This window comes from Papilio xuthus, unplaced genomic scaffold (genome assembly GCF_000836235.2).
Source record: "Papilio xuthus unplaced genomic scaffold, Pxut_1.1 DF826961.1, whole genome shotgun sequence".
Taxonomy (NCBI): domain Eukaryota; kingdom Metazoa; phylum Arthropoda; class Insecta; order Lepidoptera; family Papilionidae; genus Papilio; species Papilio xuthus.
In genome coordinates, this window is record NW_013531688.1 from 603,366 (window position 1) to 628,199 (window position 24,834).

The 24,834-nt window shown below is 37.3% G+C and overlaps 2 protein-coding genes across 2 annotated transcripts; both read right to left on the reverse strand.

Moving 5' to 3' along the window:
* Nucleotides 1-367: 367 nt before the first annotated feature.
* Nucleotides 368-19,207, reverse strand: Rat1 (5'-3' exoribonuclease 2 Rat1). Its single transcript, XM_013315501.1, has 17 exons — nt 19,001-19,207; nt 18,690-18,929; nt 18,293-18,522; nt 18,103-18,209; nt 17,739-17,897; nt 17,478-17,605; nt 16,956-17,135; nt 16,484-16,678; nt 15,951-16,037; nt 15,482-15,660; nt 14,962-15,130; nt 14,588-14,677; nt 14,157-14,313; nt 13,574-13,787; nt 13,049-13,245; nt 12,464-12,616; nt 368-1,323 (listed from the first exon to the last, which is right to left on the reverse strand). Exons 1-17 carry the CDS (start codon nt 19,073-19,075, stop codon nt 992-994), a joined length of 2,892 nt encoding a protein of 963 aa, XP_013170955.1. The 5' UTR covers nt 19,076-19,207; the 3' UTR covers nt 368-991.
* Nucleotides 19,208-19,719: 512 nt separating this feature from the next.
* LOC106120049 (myosin-11) lies at nt 19,720-24,707 on the reverse strand. The gene is made up of 14 exons (XM_013315226.1): nt 24,527-24,707; nt 24,120-24,283; nt 23,712-23,914; nt 23,325-23,512; nt 23,065-23,171; nt 22,687-22,861; nt 22,438-22,533; nt 21,763-21,968; nt 21,301-21,547; nt 21,138-21,197; nt 20,863-21,009; nt 20,527-20,676; nt 20,142-20,276; nt 19,720-19,896 (listed from the first exon to the last, which is right to left on the reverse strand). The coding sequence occupies exons 1-14, from the start codon at nt 24,635-24,637 to the stop codon at nt 19,813-19,815; spliced, it is 2,073 nt and encodes a 690-aa protein (XP_013170680.1). The 5' UTR covers nt 24,638-24,707; the 3' UTR covers nt 19,720-19,812.
* Between the last annotated feature and the right edge of the window lie 127 nt (nt 24,708-24,834).

Genomic DNA, 24,834 nt, shown 5'->3' on the forward strand with positions numbered 1-24,834 from the left:
AAAATCAAATATATATTTTATAATCTACAAAAGTAGAATTTTTCAAACAGTGTTGCATTAAAAACTTACTTGCTCTTTTAAAACATACAAAAAAGTATTCAAAACTTGTCTCTTAATAAAGACATGTTTTCGTACGCATGTTCCGGCAGTGCAAACTCATTTTAAAACGTATCTTCACGCTATAATTTTATTTTGGGGTATTAATAATTCATATTATTCGTCAAATATATTTAATCAGCAGTTCAATACATTAGTCAAATTAATTATTTACCATGAAGTTGAGACCAAAATCTCTGTATAAAACATATCGTCATCCCTGTCATTATCTTTGAAGAAACAGAGATAACAATAAGTTTTACACCGGAATTTTGTTCTCAGAAACCCACGGTTAATTGAAGAAATACATTTAAAATAATAAAATCTGTTTAAAAAATTTAATTTCGTAAATTTCAATCCTACATTACTGATATACTATCGTTTTTAGTCGTTAAAGGTACTTAAATGGCTTCTTAGTGTAGGTTTGTACTACACTAAGGGTCTCCCTTAGTGGCCATTGAAGACCGAGTAAGGCGATTCATTTAAAACATATTTTCAACTGCCTTGGATGTTTAATTTAGGTTTGTGTGAAAGTTGTAAGTAAAATATTGCTAAAAAAATATAAAAAAAAACGTGAAATTAAATGAATTAAAAACTTAATCTAATTCACCAAATAATTCTAATCTTTTCATTTAGAAACAAATACATATTCATATATACAAACTTATACAAAAACTGTTTGTTCACGCGCGGACGTTATTTGAAATAATAAATTCCATTTCCACTGCGACTGTTAAACGACAGACGCGCGGCTAAGTGCAAACAAGCAGTAAATGTTGAAACAAAATTTGTGAATACCAAAATGGTATTTAAAAACCTACATCTATGTTTCTTTATTTGTATGAAAAATGATTTGTCCCTTTATTTACATTAAGTTGATTAGTTACTTCGTATTTCAACGCCATGTTGATCCTTGTCCTTGCCGGCTATTGTGTCCTGTAGGCCGACGCTCAGAGTTCGGCCCTCTGGAATACTTCTGTCCACCCTGTCCTTGACTATAACCTCTTCCATTTGATTGATAACCCTGCGAGCTGTAACCCTGGTTACTAGAGTAACCCTGACTACCTTGGTTACCATGGTGACTGTTGCCCTGGTAACTGTTGCCTTGGTAATTGTTACCCTGGTAATTCTGTTGTCTGTAACCCTGTCCGTGTTGATAGCCACGGTTTTGACCTTGGTAGTTTGGCGTGTACCCACTGCGCTGTGGCCCGAAGGAATGAGATCGTTCTGTAATTTAAACATCATGTTACTTGACGTTTTGGAATTTCTTGAAATATGACAATCGATGTTAAAACGGTAGTTTGTTTTCCTAGATAAATTGTAAAAAGTCGGAATTCATTTTGTCGACTTTTTACAATTTCTCTAGACAAAATAGAAACGTACAGCATTCACTAGCGGTGATATTTATAACAATCTTACTAATATTATAAATGCGAAAGTTCAGATGGATGGTAGAAGGTATCTTCGAAACGACTCAACGGATCTTAATAAAATTAGATATAGATATAGAACATAGTCTGGAAGAACACATAAGCTAATTAATAGGTTTTTCCTCAAACTGGGACGGAGTCGTGGGCGACAGCCAGTTATAATAAAAACTGTTTATTTCTAGTTAATAACGGTCAGCTACTTCGAAGTTAAAAAAACGATATTAGTTATTTAACACGTAAAATTTTTAGTCTGAACTCTAGTTGTATAAAGAGTACAAAGCAAAGCATCCAACCAACCTAAATCCCACATTGTATGGAGTTGTATGAATGCAGTCGGAGGCCTTTTCTCTACTATTGCTATCTGCAGTGCAACATTTTACGCGTTTCCTATATTACGACAATTATAGAATAGGTCGGTGGTACACTGAGATCAACTTAAAAAAAATTAAACAAGTTTTTAAGCAAACTAACCATAAATTCCAATAAAGCAAACATTACAATTGACTATAAACAACGCCATTAAAAAAAGTAAAATTACTATGATTCTTATTAAGTTTTAAAGAAAATATATTATGGAAACTGCTAGAAAAAAAGCATCTTCCCTAATTTCATTAAGAAATAAGATAAAGTTATGAAAATACTAAGATACCATACCAAATAATGTTTATGAAATTAGTGAAAGATTAATATGCATTCAGTGTGTGACAAGCCTAATGGACTAGCACTGGAAGTGGCGCACGAGTATTTAATCGTGCGCTCTATGACGCTCGGCCAAAGATGTTGAACACTTGGAAGTGGCACCTACTCTGATTGTCAATTGTTCTAGAAATGTCACGAGGAAAAAAACTAACGAATATAAAGTCCAAGGGGACAAGAAAAAAACACGTAAAAATCACTATATTTAATTGACTATTGTGAAAATATGAAATTATTATATAATATATAATGACAAAACTTAAAATATTCTTAGTAAAATAAATTTAGCCAAAGTAGTAGCGGTCCAATCATTATTTCAAAATCTGTCATATCCAGTATTCGTATCAACGTATCAAAGGGCTTAGTATTAAGTTTGAATGCATCGGTTGAGTGAGGTTGGCACACATCAAAGTTGGCCAAGTAAAGGGATAGCACGCAAGCGACAGTAGGCAGGAGATTCGTGCCCTTAGCGCTACGGCAAATAAAGATTTTCACTCCGCCCTCTTGACGGGGCTTAGCAAGGGTGGGATTGTTCGTACACAGGTTAACGCTGGTAATTCTTAACTTAAATTAACATAGCGTTAAAAGTGACTGAGAAATTTGACATATAGACGAGTTTAAAATGTCCTAATAAAATAAAGGCAAACTACGAAATTTTTTTGGAACAAATTCAAGAGACATAAAAAGTTGCTAATCGCCCGTAATATTAATTTAGTTTATTGGAAAAATAATTATAATTATAAAGTTTTTTGTATAAGCAACAATTATATTAAAGTTCATAACATCCTATATATATATAAAATTAAAAGCTGTTCGTTAGTCTCGCTAAAACGAGAACTGAACGGATTTATCTTATCTTGGTCTTGGAATGTTCATAAAGGTTTAGGGAAGGTATAAAAGGTGAGAAAATTTCGAATAATTGCCAGGAAACCCTAAACCACTACTAAGCTACTTATTAAGTTTTTTAATTTCCCAAGGACGGAGTCGCGGGCGCCAGCTAATGACCAATAAAAATTTCACGATGCTCAATTAACATTAAGCCTTTCCTTATTTTTTTTTTACCAAATAGAAAATATGACACCATTATGACACCATAGGACACAGTAGGTCACAATACTGCAACTACTTTGGAGGTTTTTAAGAGGTCTATTAGTAGACGTATGACAGAGGTCTGTAATTGCAGGCGAGGAGTCCGGCATTAGCGGCCATTGTGTGCGGCACCCGGCCTCGCAAATACTCAACACGGCTTTTGTAAATCACCTCGTCACATTTTTGTTCCCCAGTTATATACTACTAGCTATCGCCCGCGACTCTGTCCGCGCGGTACTAAAAAACTTAATTAGTAGTCTATGTGTTCTTTCAGAATATGTATGCCAAATTTCAGCAAGGTCCGTGCAGAAATTCTGGAGATACCTTTAAACTAACATCCATCCATCCAAACATTCGCATTTATAATATTAAGTAAGAAGTAAGATTTTATTGTTATTTATGAATATATTATACTTAGACCGAAATATTTAATTTCAAAGTATTAAAATGTCTCTTAAAAACGTAATATGGTTTGAAGTTAATGAATTAAGTCAGAAAAGAAGTATTGCGTTATAGAATTTTTTATAGCTCGAGTTTGTAATCTGTTAGTAAACTTGACATCAAACGCATCATAATGTATAAACATGGTAAAACGAACCAACGCTACTCGAAAAACTCGCCTTTCAATCAATAGAATCCTTTGAGTTGTAACTTGCCACATCATTGAATTCACAGATATATAACATCAAAAAGCGACACCCGATAGAAACCTCATACAATTTCCAGTACTCCAATACTTTCCAGAATCAGTAGAATTCTAATTTACCACGACTTTAACCCTACAAAGCTGAACCTTTTACACCTATGTGAAAGTTAAAAGAAAAAAAAACGTGAGTTGCCGCGCAAGTCAGACATAATAGGCAACTAATGGACGCCGGCGCGACACATTCAGCGCGTCAAAAGCGCGCCAAAATAAGAGCAATGGCGACGCGCGCCAAAATTATACAACCGAGCCATTGCCAGACGCCCAAATTATAATTGACATCAAATGTTTTTGGGATTTCTTTTAAATGGTGGAATTTCTGCCCAGTTTACTAATATTTTAAAGCTTTCATGTGATTTGTCATAGTAATTGCGCAGGCAGCATGGTGAATAGTAATATAACAGTCGCTCACAGAGGTAATAATTTTTGTAGAATATTATTTTGTAATATTATAAATGCGAATGGATGGATGTTTTTTTTTTATATCATAAGGTGGCAAACGAGCGAGCGTCCACCTGAAATCGCTGAAATAGCGAAGTGACCGTTGCCCATAGACATATGCAATTGCATATGCGTTGCCTACCTTTAATCGACAGAGGAGAGCATGCATAGAAAGAAAATATTTTCCCTTCCCATGCATCCTCTCATCCGGAAAGTCCACTACCACTTCCCATCCTTTCCTTATAAGAAAAAGGATGGGAAGGGAAAGAGGACTATATTAGGCCTCCGGGACGCACACTCATCAGACTGTACGCGGAATTGCTTCCACTTGACGCCTGTCTTCTGTGTGGTCGTGGTATTTCACCGGGCGAGCCGGGACAATTCCTGCGAAGATGTTAAAGCGGGCTCTACCACTGTTAAACTGTTTGTTACTACATGGATCTCGCTGAAATGTGGCATATATGTACAACAAAGTCTGGAAGAATACATAGGCTACTAAACAAGTATTTTTTTAATTCTGCGTGGACGGAGTCGCGCGCGACCACTAGTTACTACATATTTAGCAACCATAGATATAAAAGATGTTATAAAATCTTTGTAGCAGACATTTTATTTTTAATTTCTGCATCAAGAACAAAACATTTTAATTGTAGATAATTACGAGTGGCTGACGTATTTTAGGGTAAAAGGAGGAAATAATGGTGTCGGCAGAGTTGAGTGGAGTGCACGAAGACAGCGACGCGGGTTGCGGATTCGAGCCCGGCGGGATAATGAGAGGCGGTGCCGCGCGCGTGCTCAAGGGCCCGGCCTTCGCCACCGGCTAGGGCTCCGCAAGACTTACAGACGGACAGACGACATTCAAGGCAAATTTTAATTGCCAATTTATTTGTTAGAAATTAAATAACACAAAGTAATTATGTTTTAGATGTTCCAGATCAATTCAAAATGTAAGAAAGTATTTCTTACTAATATTATATTATAAATTCGAAAGTTTAGATGGGATGGATTTGTTTAAAGGTACCTGCTGAACGGCTCAACGGATTTTGTTGAAATTTGGCACACATAGAACATAGTGTAGAACACATAGGCTACTTATTAAGTTTTATTTTAATTCTGCGCAGACGGAATCGCGGGCGACAGCTTGTTATTTTACAAAAGTGGCCATAATAGACGAACTAACAACCTCTGTTAGTAAATAGTGAAGTTCAGTTATATATTTTGTATTTAACACCCATACATTTTTATGGAAGCAAATCTCTAACTTACAAGAAAACTGGTATATTAAAAAAATGCAAGGAACCCATACAATAAAGAAGACGTATATTTTACGATCCGTTTATCATAGCATGCACTAGAGCTCACGTAGCAAGAACCGCAAACGCCGCGACGCAAAACAAGTTGACATTTTAATTTAGAAAGGAGACGTGTGAAATATTTACTTTCTTACAACGAAAATACATGACAAATACTCGTATGTTAAATGAACATTCACATTAAAATCTACAATATAAATTAATACTAGTTGTCGCACGCGACTCTGTCCTGGCATTAAAAAATATAGTAAATAGTCTATGCGTTCTTCCAGGCTATATGATACATCTATCCCAAATTTCAGCATGATCCATGCAGCGGTTAGACAAAGTGCATTCGTTTCGAAGCGATTCCATGACGAATTTCTAAAACGTATGGAACTGACGATAACTTTAGATAAGTCACGTGATTGTCGCGCGTCAGTACCATGCATTTAAAACTTATGGAACCGCTTCAGAGCGAAAGCACGCCTATGCCCACGAGAGATACACATCTAAACACACCAACAACAAACATCCATACAAACATTCGTATTTATGATATTAGTAAGATTAATGAGTCGTGATATATTTCAGTGATAACGACTCTGAGTGCGGGAGTTAGACTTAATGCTGATAATATTCCGTGCCGTTTGCTATCCGATCCCACGTCTAGCCCTCTGTCGTTTCCTAATTCGAGGTATACAAAGTAGGGAAGAAAGTCGATATAAAAATCAAATGCACGTATTCAAACCTGCAGCTTAGGGGGCGGGCAAATAATTAGGCCACGTGCCGCTCCGACGGCGGGAAAGAAGATAATTTGCTATCACAATACGACATTCAACTTTAAAACTATGATGATAAAGTATAAAATATAAATTAAATAATTTATTTCAGATTTGATTGCTTCAATAAAAAGAGATTAATTGGACGTCAAGTCAAGTGGATTTTAATATTTGATGAACATACAATCGGGAGGTCTACATGTCAAATGTGAAAACGTAAGGGCGATATAAAAACAATATTATGATAGACATCAGCTTAACTTAACCCGAAGGTTAAGTTACATAGTATCTTATTTGATATTGCAATCGCACGATCAAAGTTAATTTGTTAATTTCAGTGAACTTAATTTTTACGTTTGGTTATTTCTTGTTAAAAAAAACTAAAGAGGTGTATCTTGTATATGTAAATAATCTTTACATACAATGCAATCGGTTTACAATAACATCGAAGGGAAATAACAAATACGGCATACTAAGCGGACATAGTATAAAACATTTCGTAGAAAAAAAAACAGAAATAATTCATTTGTTTTTACTAATAAAAGATACATTTCATCTTACTTCTTACTATCTTACTAATATTATAAATGCGAATGTTTAGATGGATGTATGGATGGATATATATATATATATATCAGTTAACAGTGGTAGAGCCCGATTTAACATCTTCGCTCGAATTGTCCCGGCTCGCCTGGTGAAATACCACGACCACACAGAAGACAGGCGTCAAGTGGAAGCAATTCCGCGTGCAGTCTGATGAGTGTGCGTCACGGAGGCCTAATTTAGTCCTTTTTCCCTTCCCACTCTTTTTCTTATCAGGAAAAGATGGGAAGTGGAAGTGGACTTTCCGGATGAGAGGATGCATGGAAAGGAAAAATATTTCTTCTTTCTGTGCATCCTCTCCTCCGTTGTTTAAAGGTAGGCAACGCATATGCATTTGCGTATGTCTATGGGCAACGGTCACTTCGCTATTTCAGCGATTTCATGTGGCCGCTCGCTCGTTTGTCACCTTATATTATAATATATATTATATATATATATATATATATATAATATATATATATATTATAAGGAGGTATATTCTAATATATATATATATATATTAGAATATACCTCCAGAACGGCTGTTCGAAGTTCATTGAAATTTGGCCTATATAATGAACATAATCTAAAAGAACACATAGGCTACTAATTATTTTTTAATTGACCATTATATTATATCAACAGTTTTAAGGTCTTCAGTCAAATAAAGACTGAAGACCTCAAAAGCACTTTAAAACGGATGGAGTAATCAGTTCCGCTAAACTCTACAGACACTTATCTTTTTTTTCTGGTATTAATCTTTTTTATCAAATACGGGAGCAATCTATATCGGATTATAGAAGATAAAAAGGTAAGTAAAACAGGCATTAGAACACCTTCACGCCCACCTGGTACTGGGGTGCAAAAAAAAACGGGTACAGTATCACCCCTCGCCTGATAATAGGAACCACTTCAGTCGATCGAGCCGTTATTTAGTCAACTGTCAACTACGAAACGCATTAGGGTGACTGGGTTCTCTATAATATATTTATTTTTCAGATAAAATAGGGGATAATATTGAACTGAAAATTAATATACAAATAGAAAAGGAATGGAATGAAAATATTTATCACTAATTGTCGCCCGCGAATATGTCCGCGCCGAATTAAAAAAAAAACTTATTTAGTAGCCTACGTGTTCTTCAAGATTATTTCCTACATCCAGCGAGATCCATGCAGCCGTTCTGGAGATACCTTCTATGAAACATCCATCCATCCAAACTTTCGTATTTAAACTATTAGTAAGAGAATAAATTATTAAATCATACCACAGAAAAATAGGAGTTTGTTTTTATCATTTTTTTGTTTGAGTTAAACTATTTTGATATTAAAAAAAAACAATATCGTACTGCACAAAAAATTAAAAGCCTCCGGTCCATTATTTGACGGAACCATAAAAACTCATTCCATTCAACTAGCAACCCTAGATAATTATTGTTTTGGTAGTTGGCGACACTGCGCCGGACAATGGCGTCCCTACGCGTTTCCTGTTTGCTTTCGCGCGCTATTACACGTCAATGCCTAACGCATAGGCCAATTTGAATTTCTTTTTTTGAATAATGGAATCATTTCAACGTTAATATTGTCGGCAAGATTTCTTTAAGATCGTGCGATTAAACGTACTATAGATAATTACTGTCCCGTTTTGTTGACATAAACATCTTCCTATTAGACGGAGAACCTATTCAGAAATTGTTACAAAATTAGTCGTAATAATAGACGTAAAGAATAGCTTAACATTTACGTAATATTACGTCTTTAAACATGTCAATACGAAGCGTAACTTATCAACTATCGAAGTAGAATGTCACTAAAACATCTTATAATCGAACTAGCTGTCGACCGCGACTCCGTGCGCGCGAAATAAAAAACGCAAATAGTAGCTTATGTGTTCTTCCAGACTATCTACATGTGTGCTATATTTTAAGATCCGTTAAGCCGTTCCGGAGATACCTTCAAACATCCATCCATCTAAACTTTCGCATTTATAATATTAGTAAGAAGTAGGATTCGTTAGTACAAATTAACGCTTTGATGTAGCCACTAGCAACTGCAAAAGCAGCCAATCTGAGTTGTGTTGACTGTAGCATAACTTTTATAATCATCCTAACAAAAGTATGGCGATAAACCCTAACATAAAAATCGCAAAAAAAATACGCAACACGGTAGCAATTTCCACCTGCAAATGATATCAATAGACTAGTGACAAGCAATTTAGCGCTGTCGAAACTGTACGTGTTCATGAAAAACCTTGCGTCCTCTATACCCCTGCCCCCTTCATCTCACAACCTCTACTCCCCCCCCGGGTTCGTCCACGCGCTTGCATTTAATTACTCCGACAATAAAATGGGAACAATGCGGGCCAACAGTTCGTCAGCGCTGCTACCAACTACATAAAACAAAAGAACGGATCCGTCCGACAAGTGACGCTCTCAAACCTTGTACTATGACAATTTTATTGCGTTACGTGTTTTATAATTGTGTAACATACATTGCGCGGTTTGTTAAATAATTCAGTACAAATTAATATCTGTAATTAACTTTTAAATATAAAATGTAAATTGATATAGAATGAAAAGGCGTACTGTTTTGTACACACAAAATTAACAGACGTTACTTGAATAGAAATAATGTTTCTGTGTATTCAAGAAATTCAAAAGATATGTGTGAAGTCAACCAACCCGCACTTGGCCAGCGTGGTTGATTATGGCCTATTCACCCTTAACTTAGGGTAGACTCCGTACGTGGTTCCTTGCAACAAAATTAAACCCTCCCCATTTAACAAAATAACCAATTATGTAGCATTAAATTGCGCAAACTATTGTAAAGTTAAAAAGCAATCGTGTACCACTGACCGATCTTTTGTCGTAGAGATTTAAAAGATGCGTTCTAGGGTATTGTTTTCGCCTAATGCTTGTAAAAACATCACAGCAATGTAAACACTGTTCTCTATTCACTATACATTAAGGTCTATCTTACTGTGAAAGAAATTCATGATGTAACCTGCACATATCTGAGAAGAAATTCAAAGATATGTGTGTAGTCAATATGCTCTGGGCCAGCGTTGACTATGGCCTAGTCACTTAGGGTAGGCTCAGAGCCTCCCCTTGAGGAGAAGGCGGCAATATGCCGCCGTCTTCGCCCCCCCCCCCCACAATAGCCCTTTGGTGATGGATGGGAGTCCATCACCGTCGACTGAAGACTACCTCTCTACTACTACTACTACTACTAGAGCTGCCTCGGCAGCTGACGTAGACGGGGTCGCTGACGTGAGCGAAAGCGTGCCCGTGGCCTCGTCCCGATGCGTTGGAGGAACAGAGAGGTTTAGTGGGTATGCCTCCGCTATGGAGGTGAATCCCACATAAGTCCCCGCCGGGGCGCGGAGTATGCATAAAGCATTCCTCTCTCAAAAAAAGGCTCAGAGCCCCTCAGTTGGGACGTTGTTGATACATAGCAAGCAATGTACATGTTGTGTTGCGATATTGTCGCTACAAACATCTCTAAGGGTACAATGGGCGCACGCTAATTAGCAAGCCACGTCTGAGTGGTGATCGCCGACGTACAACTCTTTGTCACTTGACAACATTTTAACTATTAAATACTTTTTATGCGACATTTTAAATGAATGACATTTTTCTTTTAGAATAGGATAAATTAAATGGGATTCATCTTTTTTTATTATAGACTAGCTGTCACCGGCGACTCTGTCTGTGAGGAATAAATAAAAAACTTAATTAGTAGCCTATGTATTCTTCGACATGTCAAATTTCAACAAGATTTTACTGTTTTGCAGATTCACATCATACTAATACGAATGTTTGGATGGATGAATGGATGTTTGAAGGTATCTCCAGAACGGCTGAACGAATCTTGATAAAATTTGGCATACATATAGAACATAGTCTGATAGAACACATAGGCTACTAAGTATTTTATTAATTCCGCGCGGAGGGAGTCGCGGGCGACAGTTAGTTTATAATATTAGTAAGATTGTAATGTTTTAATAACGCAAACAGAATCTAAGATTAATTTTAATACAAAAAAGTAGTCAATAATTTTAAATTACAATTTACAGTAAAAGCAAACATACAGTGTTGTATGGGGGCGGTTGGTACGTCGCACGTACGCGCACGTGTCGCAATTACCCGCCGCCATTGTGCGCCTCTCGCAACTACCAACGATTCATTATTAATAAAACCATTCTGTTATCGTTTGACTGCTATTAGTTTGATTTAAAATTAATCGCCGGTTTATGTTTGATTTTTATTGTATATTGTCACTAGCTATCGCCCGCGACTCCGTCCGCGCGGATATATAAAACAACTTATTTAGTGTAGCCTATGTGTTCTTTCAGACTATGTTCTATACGTATTTAATCGAGATCCGTTCAGCCGTTCTAGAGATATCTTCAAACACCCACCCATCCATCCACATCACATCCATCTAAACATTCGCATTTATAATATTAGTAAGTTAAATAAAAAACGACTCTTCAAGGCATAAATTGGAAAAAAAATGAATAAATAGTATCCTATGTCCGTCTCCTGGCTCTAAGCTACCTCCTCATCAATTTTCAGCCATATCGGTAAAGCCGTTCTTGAGTTATAAATAGTGTAACTAACACGACTTTCTTTTATATATAGTTACTAGCGGACCCGACAGACGTTGTCCTGTCTACACGTCTTTAATTCGAATATTATTTAAAATTTGACACTGCGATGGTAGCGCCGTCTGTCGGATCCAATGTGAAACATTCCAAAATCAACAACTACTAATAAATTAAAAATTAATTAAAAAAACATTGTCCAGCGGACAAAATTGTGAATCTAAACCGTTCCCAGATCCCCTTGAACACACACAAAAAATTTCATCAAAATCGGTCCAGTCGTTTGAGAGAAGTTCAGTGACATACACATGCACAGAAGAATTATATATATAAAGATAGAAGATTACAAATTTTTCTAATAAGGTAACGTGTAAAAGTAAGAACGATATATCATTGTAGTATTATAAATTAGAAATTTTAGGTGAATGTATGGATGGATGGACATCGAAAGGAAATGACAAATAAGTCTTACTAAACGGACATCTGTATGAAACATTTTATAGAAAATAAAGTAATTCATTTGTTTCACTACACATATATCTTACTAATATCATAATTGTAAAAGTTTGGATGTGTGGGTGTATGGATGGATGGATGTTTGTTAAAGGTTTCTCCAGAACGGCTGAATGCATCTCGCTGAAATCTGGCATAAATATAGAACATAGTCTGGAAGAACAAATAGTTTACTAAGTTTTTTTTTATTCTCTTCAGACGGAGTCGCGGGCGTCAGCTGGTATGTATACTTACGATGCTGTGAGTAACCCTGGGCTTGTTGGTGCTGGTGGTGTTGATGCTGTGGCGGAGGCACGGAGGCGTAGTTGCGGTCGCGCTGCAACTGGTGCCCCAGCATCCTGTGACCTGCCATCTCGAGGTTAGCCACTGTATGCGATCTCACCATACCTAGGTAACATATTAGAAAACCTTGACATACAAACTTTTTTATATTATTAGGTGGCGAGTAATCAACCACCTAAATTCGCCGAAATAGCGAAGCGATTGTCTATGTACATCTGTAACAGCAAATGCATTGACTACCCTTAATTAACGGAGGAGGGGACCCACAGAAAGATATTCCTCCTTCCCAAAGGACATATAAACCCATTTTCCATCGTCTTATATATGTAAAGCTGAACCAATTGTTAACAAATTTTGTAAGGATCTCTAATCTAGTCCAACTTGAGATAAAGGGTAGTTTTTATCTGAATTATTGTCTTTTTTTAATTCTGCCTGGACAGAGTCGCGGGCGACGACTAGTTTTCTTATAAGAAAAAGGTTCGAAGAAAACCTCGTTACTTATATTTATAGCAATAATATTATAATGTTTTCTCTTACCAATCTGCGGTCTCCAGTTCCTGTTCTGCTGATCGCTGAGGTCTCCAGGTTTGAGGATTCTGGGGGGCTCGGTGGCGCCCTTCAGACGGCGCGCGGGGAAGATGAAATCGTCGGGGTACTGCGGGTCTTCGAACCTCACACACACCACGCGGTTACCCAGTACTGGAGACAGACCCACCACTGGGGACGGCAGCTGACTGCGAGATGCAGAATAATGTTAAAAACTAAATAAATTATTTAATAATTAAATTCAGAATTACTTAAACACAATTAAATTTACAAGAGGGAAAATGATCAAAGTATTTTTTTTAGTATTTTTACGATTTCAAAGATAAGGTTAGTTTAAACTTCAAAGTCCTTATTTTTACCTTTAAGCTATAAATCCAAAATACGTATAACCAAGCCGAAATATATATAAAAATATCCTGGAGAATCACATAGGCTACTAATAAGTTTTTTATTAAGTTCCACGCGGACGGAGTCGGGGGCGACAGCTATATAGTAACATAGTAAATGTGATAGTACCCGCCAACGGTGACATTGTCGCTGCTGAGTAAGACGTCACCGCGCACCCCCTGGCTGCAGTAGGGGTGGCGGGTGTCGTCCTGAGCGCGCGGGGGGTGCGGCGGGCGCGGCCGACCCCCCGCACCCCCCGCCTCGTAGAGCGCCACCAGCACGCCGTAGCTCGGGTGTGCGGGGGACACATACAGCCGGTCGTGTCCGCGGATATTGCGCTGGACTGGACAAAACAACGTCTCCCGTAACATGGTACCACAGACAAATGACGTCACAACACCGTACTCAGTAATTAAAGTACACTTTTTATTACATAACATTGGCATTTTGTAGTAAACTTACTAATCTTACTAAAATGTGTATATTTAGATGGATGGATGCCTTTTTTTAAAAGTATCTACGGAACGGCTGGAAACTTGGCATGGATGTAGAACAGTCTGGAAATCACATAGGCTACATATTAAATTGTTTTTTAATTTCACACGGACGGAGTCACGAGCGACTGCTAGTATGCAGCTATAATAGCCAATTGGATGCCAACTGCATTATATTATACAAATATTATGTATGAATGATTGTATGTATGACTCACTTTCAGCCTGCGAGAGTTCCTTGTAGTATGGCTCGAGTGCCTTGAAGAGCCGATTCTCATCCACAAAGGGCAGCAGCGCGACACCCTGCCATGCAAACTTCTTGCCGTTCAAGTCTATCTTGAAGTCCGTTGGATAGAAGTCTATTATAGGCGAAAACTGAAAGAAAATAACATATTAATAAAGAATTCCATAGAGAATTTACATGTTTTTTACATATTTATGGTCAGAAGTTTGTTTGTAGTTTGGACTAGTAATAATTCGTTAACTTTAGTGTTTTTCCTCGTACAGGAGATCAAAATAATGCAATATCGTGTTAGAGGTCAAATTAAGGGCATAGTTGTGTACAATTAGCAGTGTTTACGATTTATCTAGGCAAATTACAAATAGACGTTCACCGGTGACGAATCTACAGTAGTATGTGGATACTCACAGGGTCGCTCATGAGTTTGGCCCAGGGCTGCGGCACGTGGGAGGAGCTAGCAGCGGGGAACACGCCCATCAGCTGCTCCAGGGGACGGAACTACGTACCATATAAAAACACATAAAAATTAAGTCACAGACAATAAAAAAAGACTTACTGTAATACTAACTGGGTTTCTGAGACCAAAATCCTTTTTTAAAACATATCGTTATTTCTGTTTTGTCAAAGGTAATGACAGGGATAACAATAAATTTTACACTCACATTTGCTCTCCGAAACCCACCATTAGTTGTTTAATAACGAATCATTATTTAGCATAAATTTAGTATGATAAATCTACATTCATTGGCAATTTAACGTTTCTGAGTGCCAGAGCTACTGACCGGTTGCGTGCCCTTTTCAAACTTAGTGGAGAGTCCGCATATGTTGACGAAGTCTGAGGCGAAGGGCGCGTAATGGTAGGGGAAGTACCACTTCCAGCTCGCGCAGCCCTGGTAGTAGTAACGCAGCACCCAGCACAGCCCGCGCACGTACTGCAGCGCCACACGGTATCTACACAACATTACTAATATTATGAATGTGAAAATAACTCCGTCTGTTTGTCGCACTTTCACGCCAAAACTACGAAACTGATTTCACTCAAATTTGGTACACTGATAGTCTAGAGCCTGAGAAAGGACATAGGCTATTTTTTTTTAATTAAAAAAGGGTTGTAAGACGTTGAAAGTTTTAGTGCTTCACGCGGATGACTCGGGCACAGCTAGTGATTTATATATCTTCACACGAGTCGCGGGAAGAACACAATGTTAGGTGTAGCGGGATGCAGGGGGAGGGTACTGCGCAAATGACCTTGAGCTATGATTGATACGTTACTTTCTAGTACGTGTCATGTGCTGTGCTGACCTGAACTCCATGTTATCCCTGGATACTTCGAACTTGCTCTCGTAGTAGCGTTCCTTGAAGCCGTCCTCCCACAGGCGAACCTCATCGTGCTTGTCCTCGTCCTCCACGCCCTCTGAGTCCTCACCACCTTCCGCCTCTGCCGCAGATCGCTTGCGTCCGCGACGCTCCGAACCATCATCCTAACAACATTAATCAATTCAACTGATTCATCTGAACAGATTAATAATACGAAAATATAAAATAGCAACCAAAAACTCTTTTTACCAAGTTATTGGACAGTAATCTTACTAATATTATACATGCGAATGTTTAGATGGATGTATGGATGGATGTTTGAAGGTATCTCCAAAACGGGTTAACCGATTTTTCTAGAATTTGGCACAGATGTAGAACATAGTGCGGAAGAACACATGAGTTAATCATTAAGTTTAATTTCTTAAAAATGTAGATATTTTAGTAAATGGTTTACCTCAGCAGTAGCATTCATGCCGGCGATACGGATATTGGCAGCCTCCTGGCGCGCGTTCTGCACCGGCCTAGCAGCAGCACTAACAGACTGAAAACACACTTATTGTAGAATTGTGGTGGTTATGTATAAGAAAATAACAGATAATATAACAATTATTAAAGCATTTAGGATAATTTATATTTACTTGTAAAACATTAGAGTTTATACCTGACATAGATATGTAACAAAATATACAATATTTTTTTATATCATAAGGTGGAAAACGAACAACCACCTGAATTCGCCGAAATGGCGAAGCGGACGCTGCCCCTAGGCATACGCAACTGCAGATGCGTTGCCTACCTTTAATCAACAGAGCGCAAACACAAAAAGAGTATAATTACGCTTCCCATGTGTCACCTCCTCCGTCAAATCCCCATCCCTGCCCTAAGAAAAGTGTGGAAATGGAAGGGGGACTAAAGTTAGGCCTCCGGAACGCGAAATTGTATCAAAATCTGGTACCATATCTACGGGAGTATATGAAACAATCTCACCATGGGCGCGAACTGAGTCTTCTCGAGCAGCTTGAAGTTAACCTGCTGCTGCTTCTTGCGGGCCTTGTCCCGCGCGCGGAACACCAGCTCGTTGTTATGCCGCCGCTTGAAGATCTCGTCCTCCACGCGACCCAGCTCATCCATTATCACCTGCACGCGCTCCAGGTTCACGTCACCACTGTCCGTCACCCAGCCCTGAGAAAATACTCATAGAAATAGCCGCAAAAGTCCTATAGTTGACTAATACTATTTATGTCTAGACATATAATTTTTTTAACACTATTAAGACGTCATCTCATATGGAATATGTCCTCAACAATGGACTCTGGTTAAAGGCCATAGTCAACCATGCTGGCCCAGTGGAGGTTGACTTCACACATCTTTGAATGTCCTTGTAGATATGTGCAGATTGCATCACTATGTTTCCCTACACCGTAAAAATATCACTGTCAAGATTGTTTATAGCACTTACTTTAGTCTTATAAACGCACTTCTTATACAAGTTGACTAATCGATCCACCGCACCCTCTCGTATCTCCAGACTGGGTAAATGCGGCAGGAAGTCATTACCCACGAAGAAGCACATGAACACCCAATCATCCAAAGCCCGCTCAAAATCGTATGGAAATGGTAGGTTTGGCATTTGGAGTTCCTGAAAATAAACAGTATTGTTAGTTATTACCCAAATTAACCATAAATGGTAACATAAGTTTAATTTAATTTCTCAGTTATGTGCAATTTTTATGTTAGTTATGGTTTCTTGGTTTAATCTTTATTACCAATAATAAAAACTTTTCTTTTCTTTTTTCTTTTTCAAAGATTAAAAAGAGACACAAACTTATATGGGCTCTTACTTGCAATATAAAAGTTCTAAATTTACAATTAGAGTTCAGTTGATAGTGATCTTACTAATAAATAAAATGCAAAACTTTTTTTTTATATAAAATATTAGCAGATTTTTTCTTGTTTATCTACTCGTATTAAATTTCTTTACCTTTTCTAAATACTCCCGCAGCACACTCAACCTAACAAAGATGAAGTTATCTTGGGCCCCAAATGCTGGATCTGAACGAACCACTGATGCATCCGGCGTAGTACCAGTACACTCCTTCATCTCGTGTCCTGGAAATATTGCAAGAAAAGAATTTATTTATGTTCTAGTAAATTCCGTGTAGCTGTACACACACAGACTACACAAACTTCAATATGTTTCCAAATGTTTGCTAAAATCTTGTAAACTTTAACCGTAACTTACCAAGCTGTCCACAGACATCACAAGGGCGAGGTTTGTTAGGCTTGAACTCTTCTCTTATGATCGTGAAGTTGGGCTCATGTGTTGCCAGTCCCAACATTATAAGATCAGCATCGGCACCACATAACACATGTTGTGTATTGGGATCATGGTCGGGTTGAGCTGTGTATAAATATAATTATGTAAAATAGATTAGCTAATGTCTATGATGTCGTTCATGTGAAAAAAATACATATTTTATTGATTAGCTATAAAACTAAGCAAAAACTAATCTGTCCTAAAATTTAGCAAGGACACCAGGCAGCTTAAACACAACTCTTGACTTATCTATACTTTGCCAAACTTTATCTAAATGTATACAACCTACCCCTCTGCCGCCTAATATAATCCATGATCTTATGCTCTCCTTCTCCTGGAACATTGGCATCCGACAGGATCACCTTAATACTCTTCCAACCAGGGTCATTGTTTAATCTTAGGAAAAATAGCAAAATACATAGTAAGAGTATGCTTACATACATTGGTTATTAATAGTAATTTATGAGAAATTTACTGACCTGTCATGTATGTAATAATGTAAGCACTTGCTTAGTCTGTCCATAAATGGTGTACCAGGAGTGATACAATTTGAGTCAAAGTGTGCCTCTTTAGGCTTCTCCGGAGGCAAGTATGCTCCTTTGGCCAGGAGCTCTGACCGAACTCGTGCAACCTCCTCTATTTTCTCCTGAATCTCCTTAGACGCCCTGAATCGTCTTGATCTTTGCTGGTTCATCTTAGCTCTTGGGGCCTAAAAAGATTCATCTTTGGTTGTATTGTTTGAAGTGATATATGAAAAACACTTTAGAGGTACACAATTAATTCCTACTTTTGACAAAAAGTATAGTTAAGTTCTCTGAAAAAAAAAATTATACCACCAAACATTGTTGAAATTACATACTATTGTTACACACTCACCACTCCATCAATTGCCATGTACAACAGTTTCCTGGGCCTTACAATACGAAATAAACGATCGATGCACTCAAAAATAGCCACCATCATCTCATCCTCATCTTTAGGCGCGGGTTTATCTTCCGGATGTGTACACGGGTGGATGATGCCGTTCATATCCAAATACAAGTTATCAAACTCTACTCCATTTGGATTTGGCAGAGATGAATCTATGTGTATTAATTCACCATCGACATCGGTTGGCTGTAATAAAATAGCCAAAATATAATATTTGTTTGTAGATTTAATCGAATTTTTAGGTTACGACGAATTACCCTTTCTTCAATGCATTCCACTATTACGCTTGAGTATTTTCGACTGAGCCAGCGGAAAAACGCTGGTACTCCCATTTTGATAAGTGTTTTGTTACACTCTTAATTTAACTTTACTATTTTAATTTTTGTGGGAAGCTGTTTTGTCACGTATTCAACACAAACAAATCATTGAAGTTGAAAGTTGCCATTGTTTTCATAGAGTAGCCCACATTTGTTTATTGTACCAGTCAAAGAGTAAAATACATGACCTTCTTTCTAAATAAAGCGGATGTTTTCAATTGCATAACTACTTTGCAACTTATCATTTGCTTGTTATCAACAAAATTGCCTGACCTAGTCCCGGTGAGCGAAAGTGTAACTTTTAAAGCTATAATAAAAGTGATCTTTTTGTCTAAGTTCTTGTATTACATACCCACTTGACCACTAACATATTTTCTTCGCCGAGTATATTGCCCCATACATATGCTGTATATATACACATGTATTTAATTAATTTATTGAAATGAAATAAAACTGGTAATAAAGCCTTAAAATTTATTAATCAAACAAATACAGTTCTAAAGAATTTCAAACACGTTACTTTTAAAACTTATCCAAATTGTTACAAATGATTAATTTCCTTACGTATTAATTAAAAACTAAATGCTGTTTTATTTAAATTTCGCTTATAACTATAAAACATTAAAAGAAGAAAGTATTTATCGTTAAAAATAACAGCTGATAACTTATTGTTAAACTATTACTGAATTATTAAATCGTAGTTTAGAGGAAAATTTAGAAAACATAAGAACAAGTCTTGAAACAAAAACAATCTATTTCTTTGTTTCCAACCTCTTATGCTTGAAGAACTTTCGAGGTCTTGTCTTAATATCCTCCTTCGCATTAGACAGAATTTCCTGAAAAATAAATATGACTTTAGATTTGTTACAAATAGATCGTATTTAAGAATATTTATATTCTTTTTTTATTATGCAATGCATCCTGAACATCCGTTCGAAAGGCTTCGACATTTGTCCAAATCTTACGATTTTACGTCCATATTTAAGCTTATTCTTCACAATTAACCTATTATTTTGTTTTTATTAATAGAATTTTTTTTTATCGATATCTAACTCAAAGGACCAAAAAAGTTGTATGTTACTTGTGGAATTTGTTTCTTTTGAGTTTGGCTCCTTGGATCTATGCGATTGGGTCGTTTTTTCAAAGTGGCCAGTTGTGTCCGCGTCAGAGTCTCGCCGCGAGACAGCGCAGCAAAGCAACGCTTAACCGCCGTCTCCTATAACATATGATACATCTAACTAACACGAAATAAATTGTTTTTTTTTTAATTATTATGGCACAATTCTATGTTTTATGTATTATTTTTCCTGTTTTTCTGTTTCCTCTCCATGTTTTTCTTCCCCTGTTAACAGTATTTAATTGAAAATGGGATAGAAAGAAAAGAAAATATTTTCATATTTTCGTTAGCTAGTTGTTGATCCCAAGGATTTGTTAACGTTATTACGTTGGAGTTTAACTTAACTTACGTTTAATCTTTCATCATCAGAGCTAGAGTCGGTGAACATATTAAGCAAACTATTAGGACTCAGGGCCGCTTCTGGCGCTGGGGGGGCAGTGGGCGCGGAGGGCGGCATCAGCTCCAGCTTCTTTCCGACCGTTTCCTGTCTTGTTACTTTCTATTTAAAAATTACAACAATTGCTATAACAAAACTTAAATTACTGATGAATGTAAAAAGTAATTGCCACCAAGTCATTAAGGGTCGATTTTTGTGTACATTTAGTTTAAGTAGTCAATACTAAGGGTATCTCTTAGAGACCGACCAACGACCCTGAGTGCTACAGTAAAGTATGTTAAACCCAACCGAGCGTGAGGGGGTCATCATAACGGCATTATCATCGAGCTCGGGGACATAGTGTTCTTTGGGTGCCGGCCACCGCCGGCCTGTCAGCTCCTTCTCCACGTTGTCTAAGGTCTGCTGCATATCCTGGATGCTCTGATGCAGACGATCCTGAATGGATATGGAGAAAATCATCAATGTATCCCTCTTTGGATTATTAAACGTTTCCAATGTACTTGTCACCGTAACTTAAAAACTTAGCCTAAAATGTATACTTACCTACAAAATAATTATCTCACCTTTTCGTTCCTTAACTCCAGGATCATTGTCATGTTCTGACTAAGTTCAGCCTCTTTGACCTGGACATTTTAGATCATATCATCATCACGAAAAAACTTCCAAACCTTGTTATTAACAATTGTCTGCTTTTTTATAGTTAAGTTAAATATAAAAAATGCTCACTCGAACGCTCTCTTGAAGCTTTTTAATTTCTTTCTTCGATTTCTCTTCCTTATCTTTCATAGCGTCTCTTTCTAATTCCATCTCCTTCTTAAACTTGGCCAAAGTATCTTCCAGTTTAAATTTTACATCTGCCGCCATCTTCACCTCGGACATGAGACAGTTTATAGCATTAACTTTCGTATCTATTTCTTTGTCCTTATTTTGTAGTTGAATCTCCAAATCTTTTTGTTTACATTCTGCGATTTCCCTACAAAAATTTTTTCGAAAATCTAAACTAATTCCATAAAGATATGAGTGAAGTCAACCAACCCGCACTTGGCCAGCGTGGTTGACTATGGCCTAATCGCACCTAACTTAGGGTAGGCTCCGAGCCCCTCAGTGGGGACGTATAGTGAGCTGATGATGAAACTAATTCCAAAGCAAATTTTTTATCACTACTAAAATTGGACTAAAAACTCATACTCGTAAGATTTAGCGTCATTTTTTATTTCTTCAATATGATCCTCGAGTTGTTTCTTATCATTCACCAATTGTTGTATTTGTGCAAATTTTTCATAAGACTCATTCCTACTTTGTTGCAATTCATCATCAATTTGTGCTTTGTCCTTTTCCAATAAATTTATTTGCATTTGAAGATCCTGCACTTCCTTTTTAATGTTAGTCAATTCCTGTTAAATATTTATTATTTAGTTGTACTTTAGTTTTACTTATTTATCAAAATCAACTTTAACTTTAATTTCAGTATCATATTGCTCAAAATATATATTTTTTATATCATAAGGTGGCAAACGAGCGAGCGGTCACCTGAAATCGCTGAAATAGCGAAGTGACCGTTACTCATAGACATACGCAATTGCATATGCGTTGCCTACCTTTCATCGACGGAGGAGAGGATGCACAGAAAGAAAATATTTTCCCTTTCCATGCATCCTCTCATCCCGGAATTCCACTTCCACTTCCCATCCTTTCCTTATAAGAAAAAGGGTAGAAAGGGAAAGAGGACGCACATTCATAAGACTGCACGCGGAATTGCTTCCACTTGACGCCTGTCTTCTGTATGGTCGTGGTATTTCACTGGGTGAGCCGGGACAATTCCTGCGAAGATGTTAAATTGGTAGAGCCCCACTAAAATCTTACTTGAACATAATCAAAGTTTTCTTTCTTCAAATCGTTATTTTCATTTACAGCCTTATGTAGACTCTCCTCTACACTTGCTTTGGCTAAGCTTAAATCCTGCAAAGAATTTAATAAATATATTATTTCTCCGACAACTTTCATACATTAACTTTCAACGTCTCTAAAAGGCTAATAGTCCACTGCTTCTTATTTATTGTTCTGTTTGAAATGTTCATTTCGCTTTAGACCTGCTGTTTTCTTGTACTTTACCTGCATTTGTATCTTGAGGGTCTCCATACCGGCCTTCAGTCGGTGCTGCTCCTCTTCCAAGTCCACCACCTTCTCCTGCAGTCCGTTTCTCTCGTCACTCACGTTCTTTATGAACTGCTCTTGGTTCATAACCACTTGTTTGAGAGATTGAACAGCATCTATTGCTTCTTGGATCCTACAATAGTACTTAAACGATAGCTGAAGGTAGCAAAGACAATCGATCATATTAAATTCCTAAAAATGGGAAGATATAAGTTCGTAGACCGGCAGTTACCAATAAACTGGACACTATTAAACATGACCGATTTTCAAGACTGCATAAAGTAATTAAAATTAGCTCGAGAATAAATTATCTTAGCCTTTTCAACAAGGACTCACTCTTTATCTTTCTGTGCGAGGGATTTGTTTGCGTTGCAGTTCTGGATGTTGTATTCATCTGTCTGTCTCTTCATTTCGCATTGGAGATGTGTTATCATATCAGCTTTCTGTAATCAAGTGTGTATTTTAGGAAATAAAGCATTAAATAACTCAAGCAGAATTAGCGTCAAGAAAGTCTTCACTGTAGTTTTTTTTATCCTTAGCCTGTACGTAACTATCATCATTGGCCACCTAAATATATATAAAACTAAGATTCTTACCCTATCTATCTCATGTTTGTGCTTGTCTAGTTCCCTGTTACTATCGCTAAGCGATGTGAGCAGGTCGTTGTTGCGGGTGTGCGCGGCCGTAAGCTGCGTGCGCGCCTCCGCCAGCTCGCTGTCCACCTGCTGCTTCGCGCTCGCCAGATATTCAACCAGCTTGCTGAAGTGGTTGCTCGACAGCGACACTTCACGTATAACAACATTGTTTTCATAATATGCAACCACACTTAGCACAAATTACATTACAATTTCTTTTACGATTACGATTTAGATTTCCTGGCATAAGGTCTTACTGCATGGTGATCACTGGTTTAGCGATAGCAGGAAAAAAGAACTTCTTTTTGGAAGTTGTTAAACTATCAAGTTTAATTGAAGTTATGAAACCTTTCTCTTGCAGGCCCTCAATCTGGTGTTTGACCTTCTCGTCCTCCTGCATCTGCTTATTGCGCATTTCCCGCAGCTGGTCGGCGGACCTGTTGAATGCGGTGTACAGCATAGCGCCGTCTGCCTTGCAACGCGACAGCGTCTCCCGCAGCCGCTCGCTCGACTCTTGCAGGACATCGCAGATCTTACGCGTGGTAGATAATCTGCACATCCGCGATATATTAACTGCATACTTAAAAGACAAATGAATGAATGGTTCCATTATCTCAAGCTGAGGGGATAGAGGGAGTTGTAAATCTAGGAAAGAGCAAGGATTTTGATAAATGAAATAAAAGGTCATCGGAGATTTTTTTCTCATTTTTTTCTAAACACATAAATATACACTTGAAAACTATTATTTCAAATTACTTGTTAAGTATCTCAGGGCGTTGTCTCAACTCTTCTTGGTACTTGGAATTGGCGGCCTCGTGCTGCATCTGCACCTCGGCCATATTCTGCTGCAGCCGCTCATGGTTGTCTTGCACTTGCTGCAACTTTTCCTTCAAGTCCCAGTAGGCGGTGTCTTGAGCTACCTTTACAATGGATCAACATTTGATGACAACGATTATCGCTTCATTTCCCCTTTTCAAAAAGTTTATATAAACAATAAAAATTAAGATTAATTCAAAAATAGTTTTCTTTACTAAAACGACAAAAAAATTGAATGCTGACAGTTTGTACAATATATAAAAACATATTGGATCAATGTAACATTGTTTTTGTATATGTGTTTGGATAGTGGAAACTGTTAAACTAAACAAAATTACTCTACTTACCTTTAACTTTATAATTTTTTCTTTTTCTTTAGTGACTTTCTCCCGTAACTTGTCTGCATCCGTGACTATTCTTTTACTATTTGCAAACTTCGTAATATCATCGATATCCATTGTAGGAAGATAACAATGTCTTGGATAGTTTTTAACAATTGCTGAAAGTGGCAAAATACTTTGAATTAAAAATGGCGGGATACTACTGTTAGGTTTTTTATATAAAATGCTTTGCGCTTAGCGCAAAATTTTTGGCCAGGTTCAAGCATAAAAAGAACAATTTAAATTGATAAATATAACAGAACTCATCGTAATAG

What these genes read in the sequence shown, in the direction of transcription:
- Rat1 (XM_013315501.1), bottom strand. Translation starts at nt 19,075, where the DNA reads ATGGGAGTACCAGCGTTTTTCCGCTGGCTCAGTCGAAAATACTCAAGC. An exon ending in TGGAATGCATTGAAGAAAGG is followed by an intron (nt 18,930 to 19,000) that starts GTAATTCGTCGT and finishes ATTTTATTACAG; the next exon opens with CCAACCGATGTCGATGGTGA. An exon ending in TTGAAAAGGGCACGCAACCG is followed by an intron (nt 14,678 to 14,961) that starts GTCAGTAGCTCT and finishes TATGGTACGTAG; the next exon opens with TTCCGTCCCCTGGAGCAGCT.
- LOC106120049 (XM_013315226.1), bottom strand. Translation starts at nt 24,637, where the DNA reads ATGGATATCGATGATATTACGAAGTTTGCAAATAGTAAAAGAATAGTC. An exon ending in CGCCCTGAGATACTTAACAA is followed by an intron (nt 23,915 to 24,119) that starts GTAATTTGAAAT and finishes GCGGATGTGCAG; the next exon opens with ATTATCTACCACGCGTAAGA. An exon ending in CCCTCAAGATACAAATGCAG is followed by an intron (nt 22,534 to 22,686) that starts GTAAAGTACAAG and finishes AATTCTTTGCAG; the next exon opens with GATTTAAGCTTAGCCAAAGC.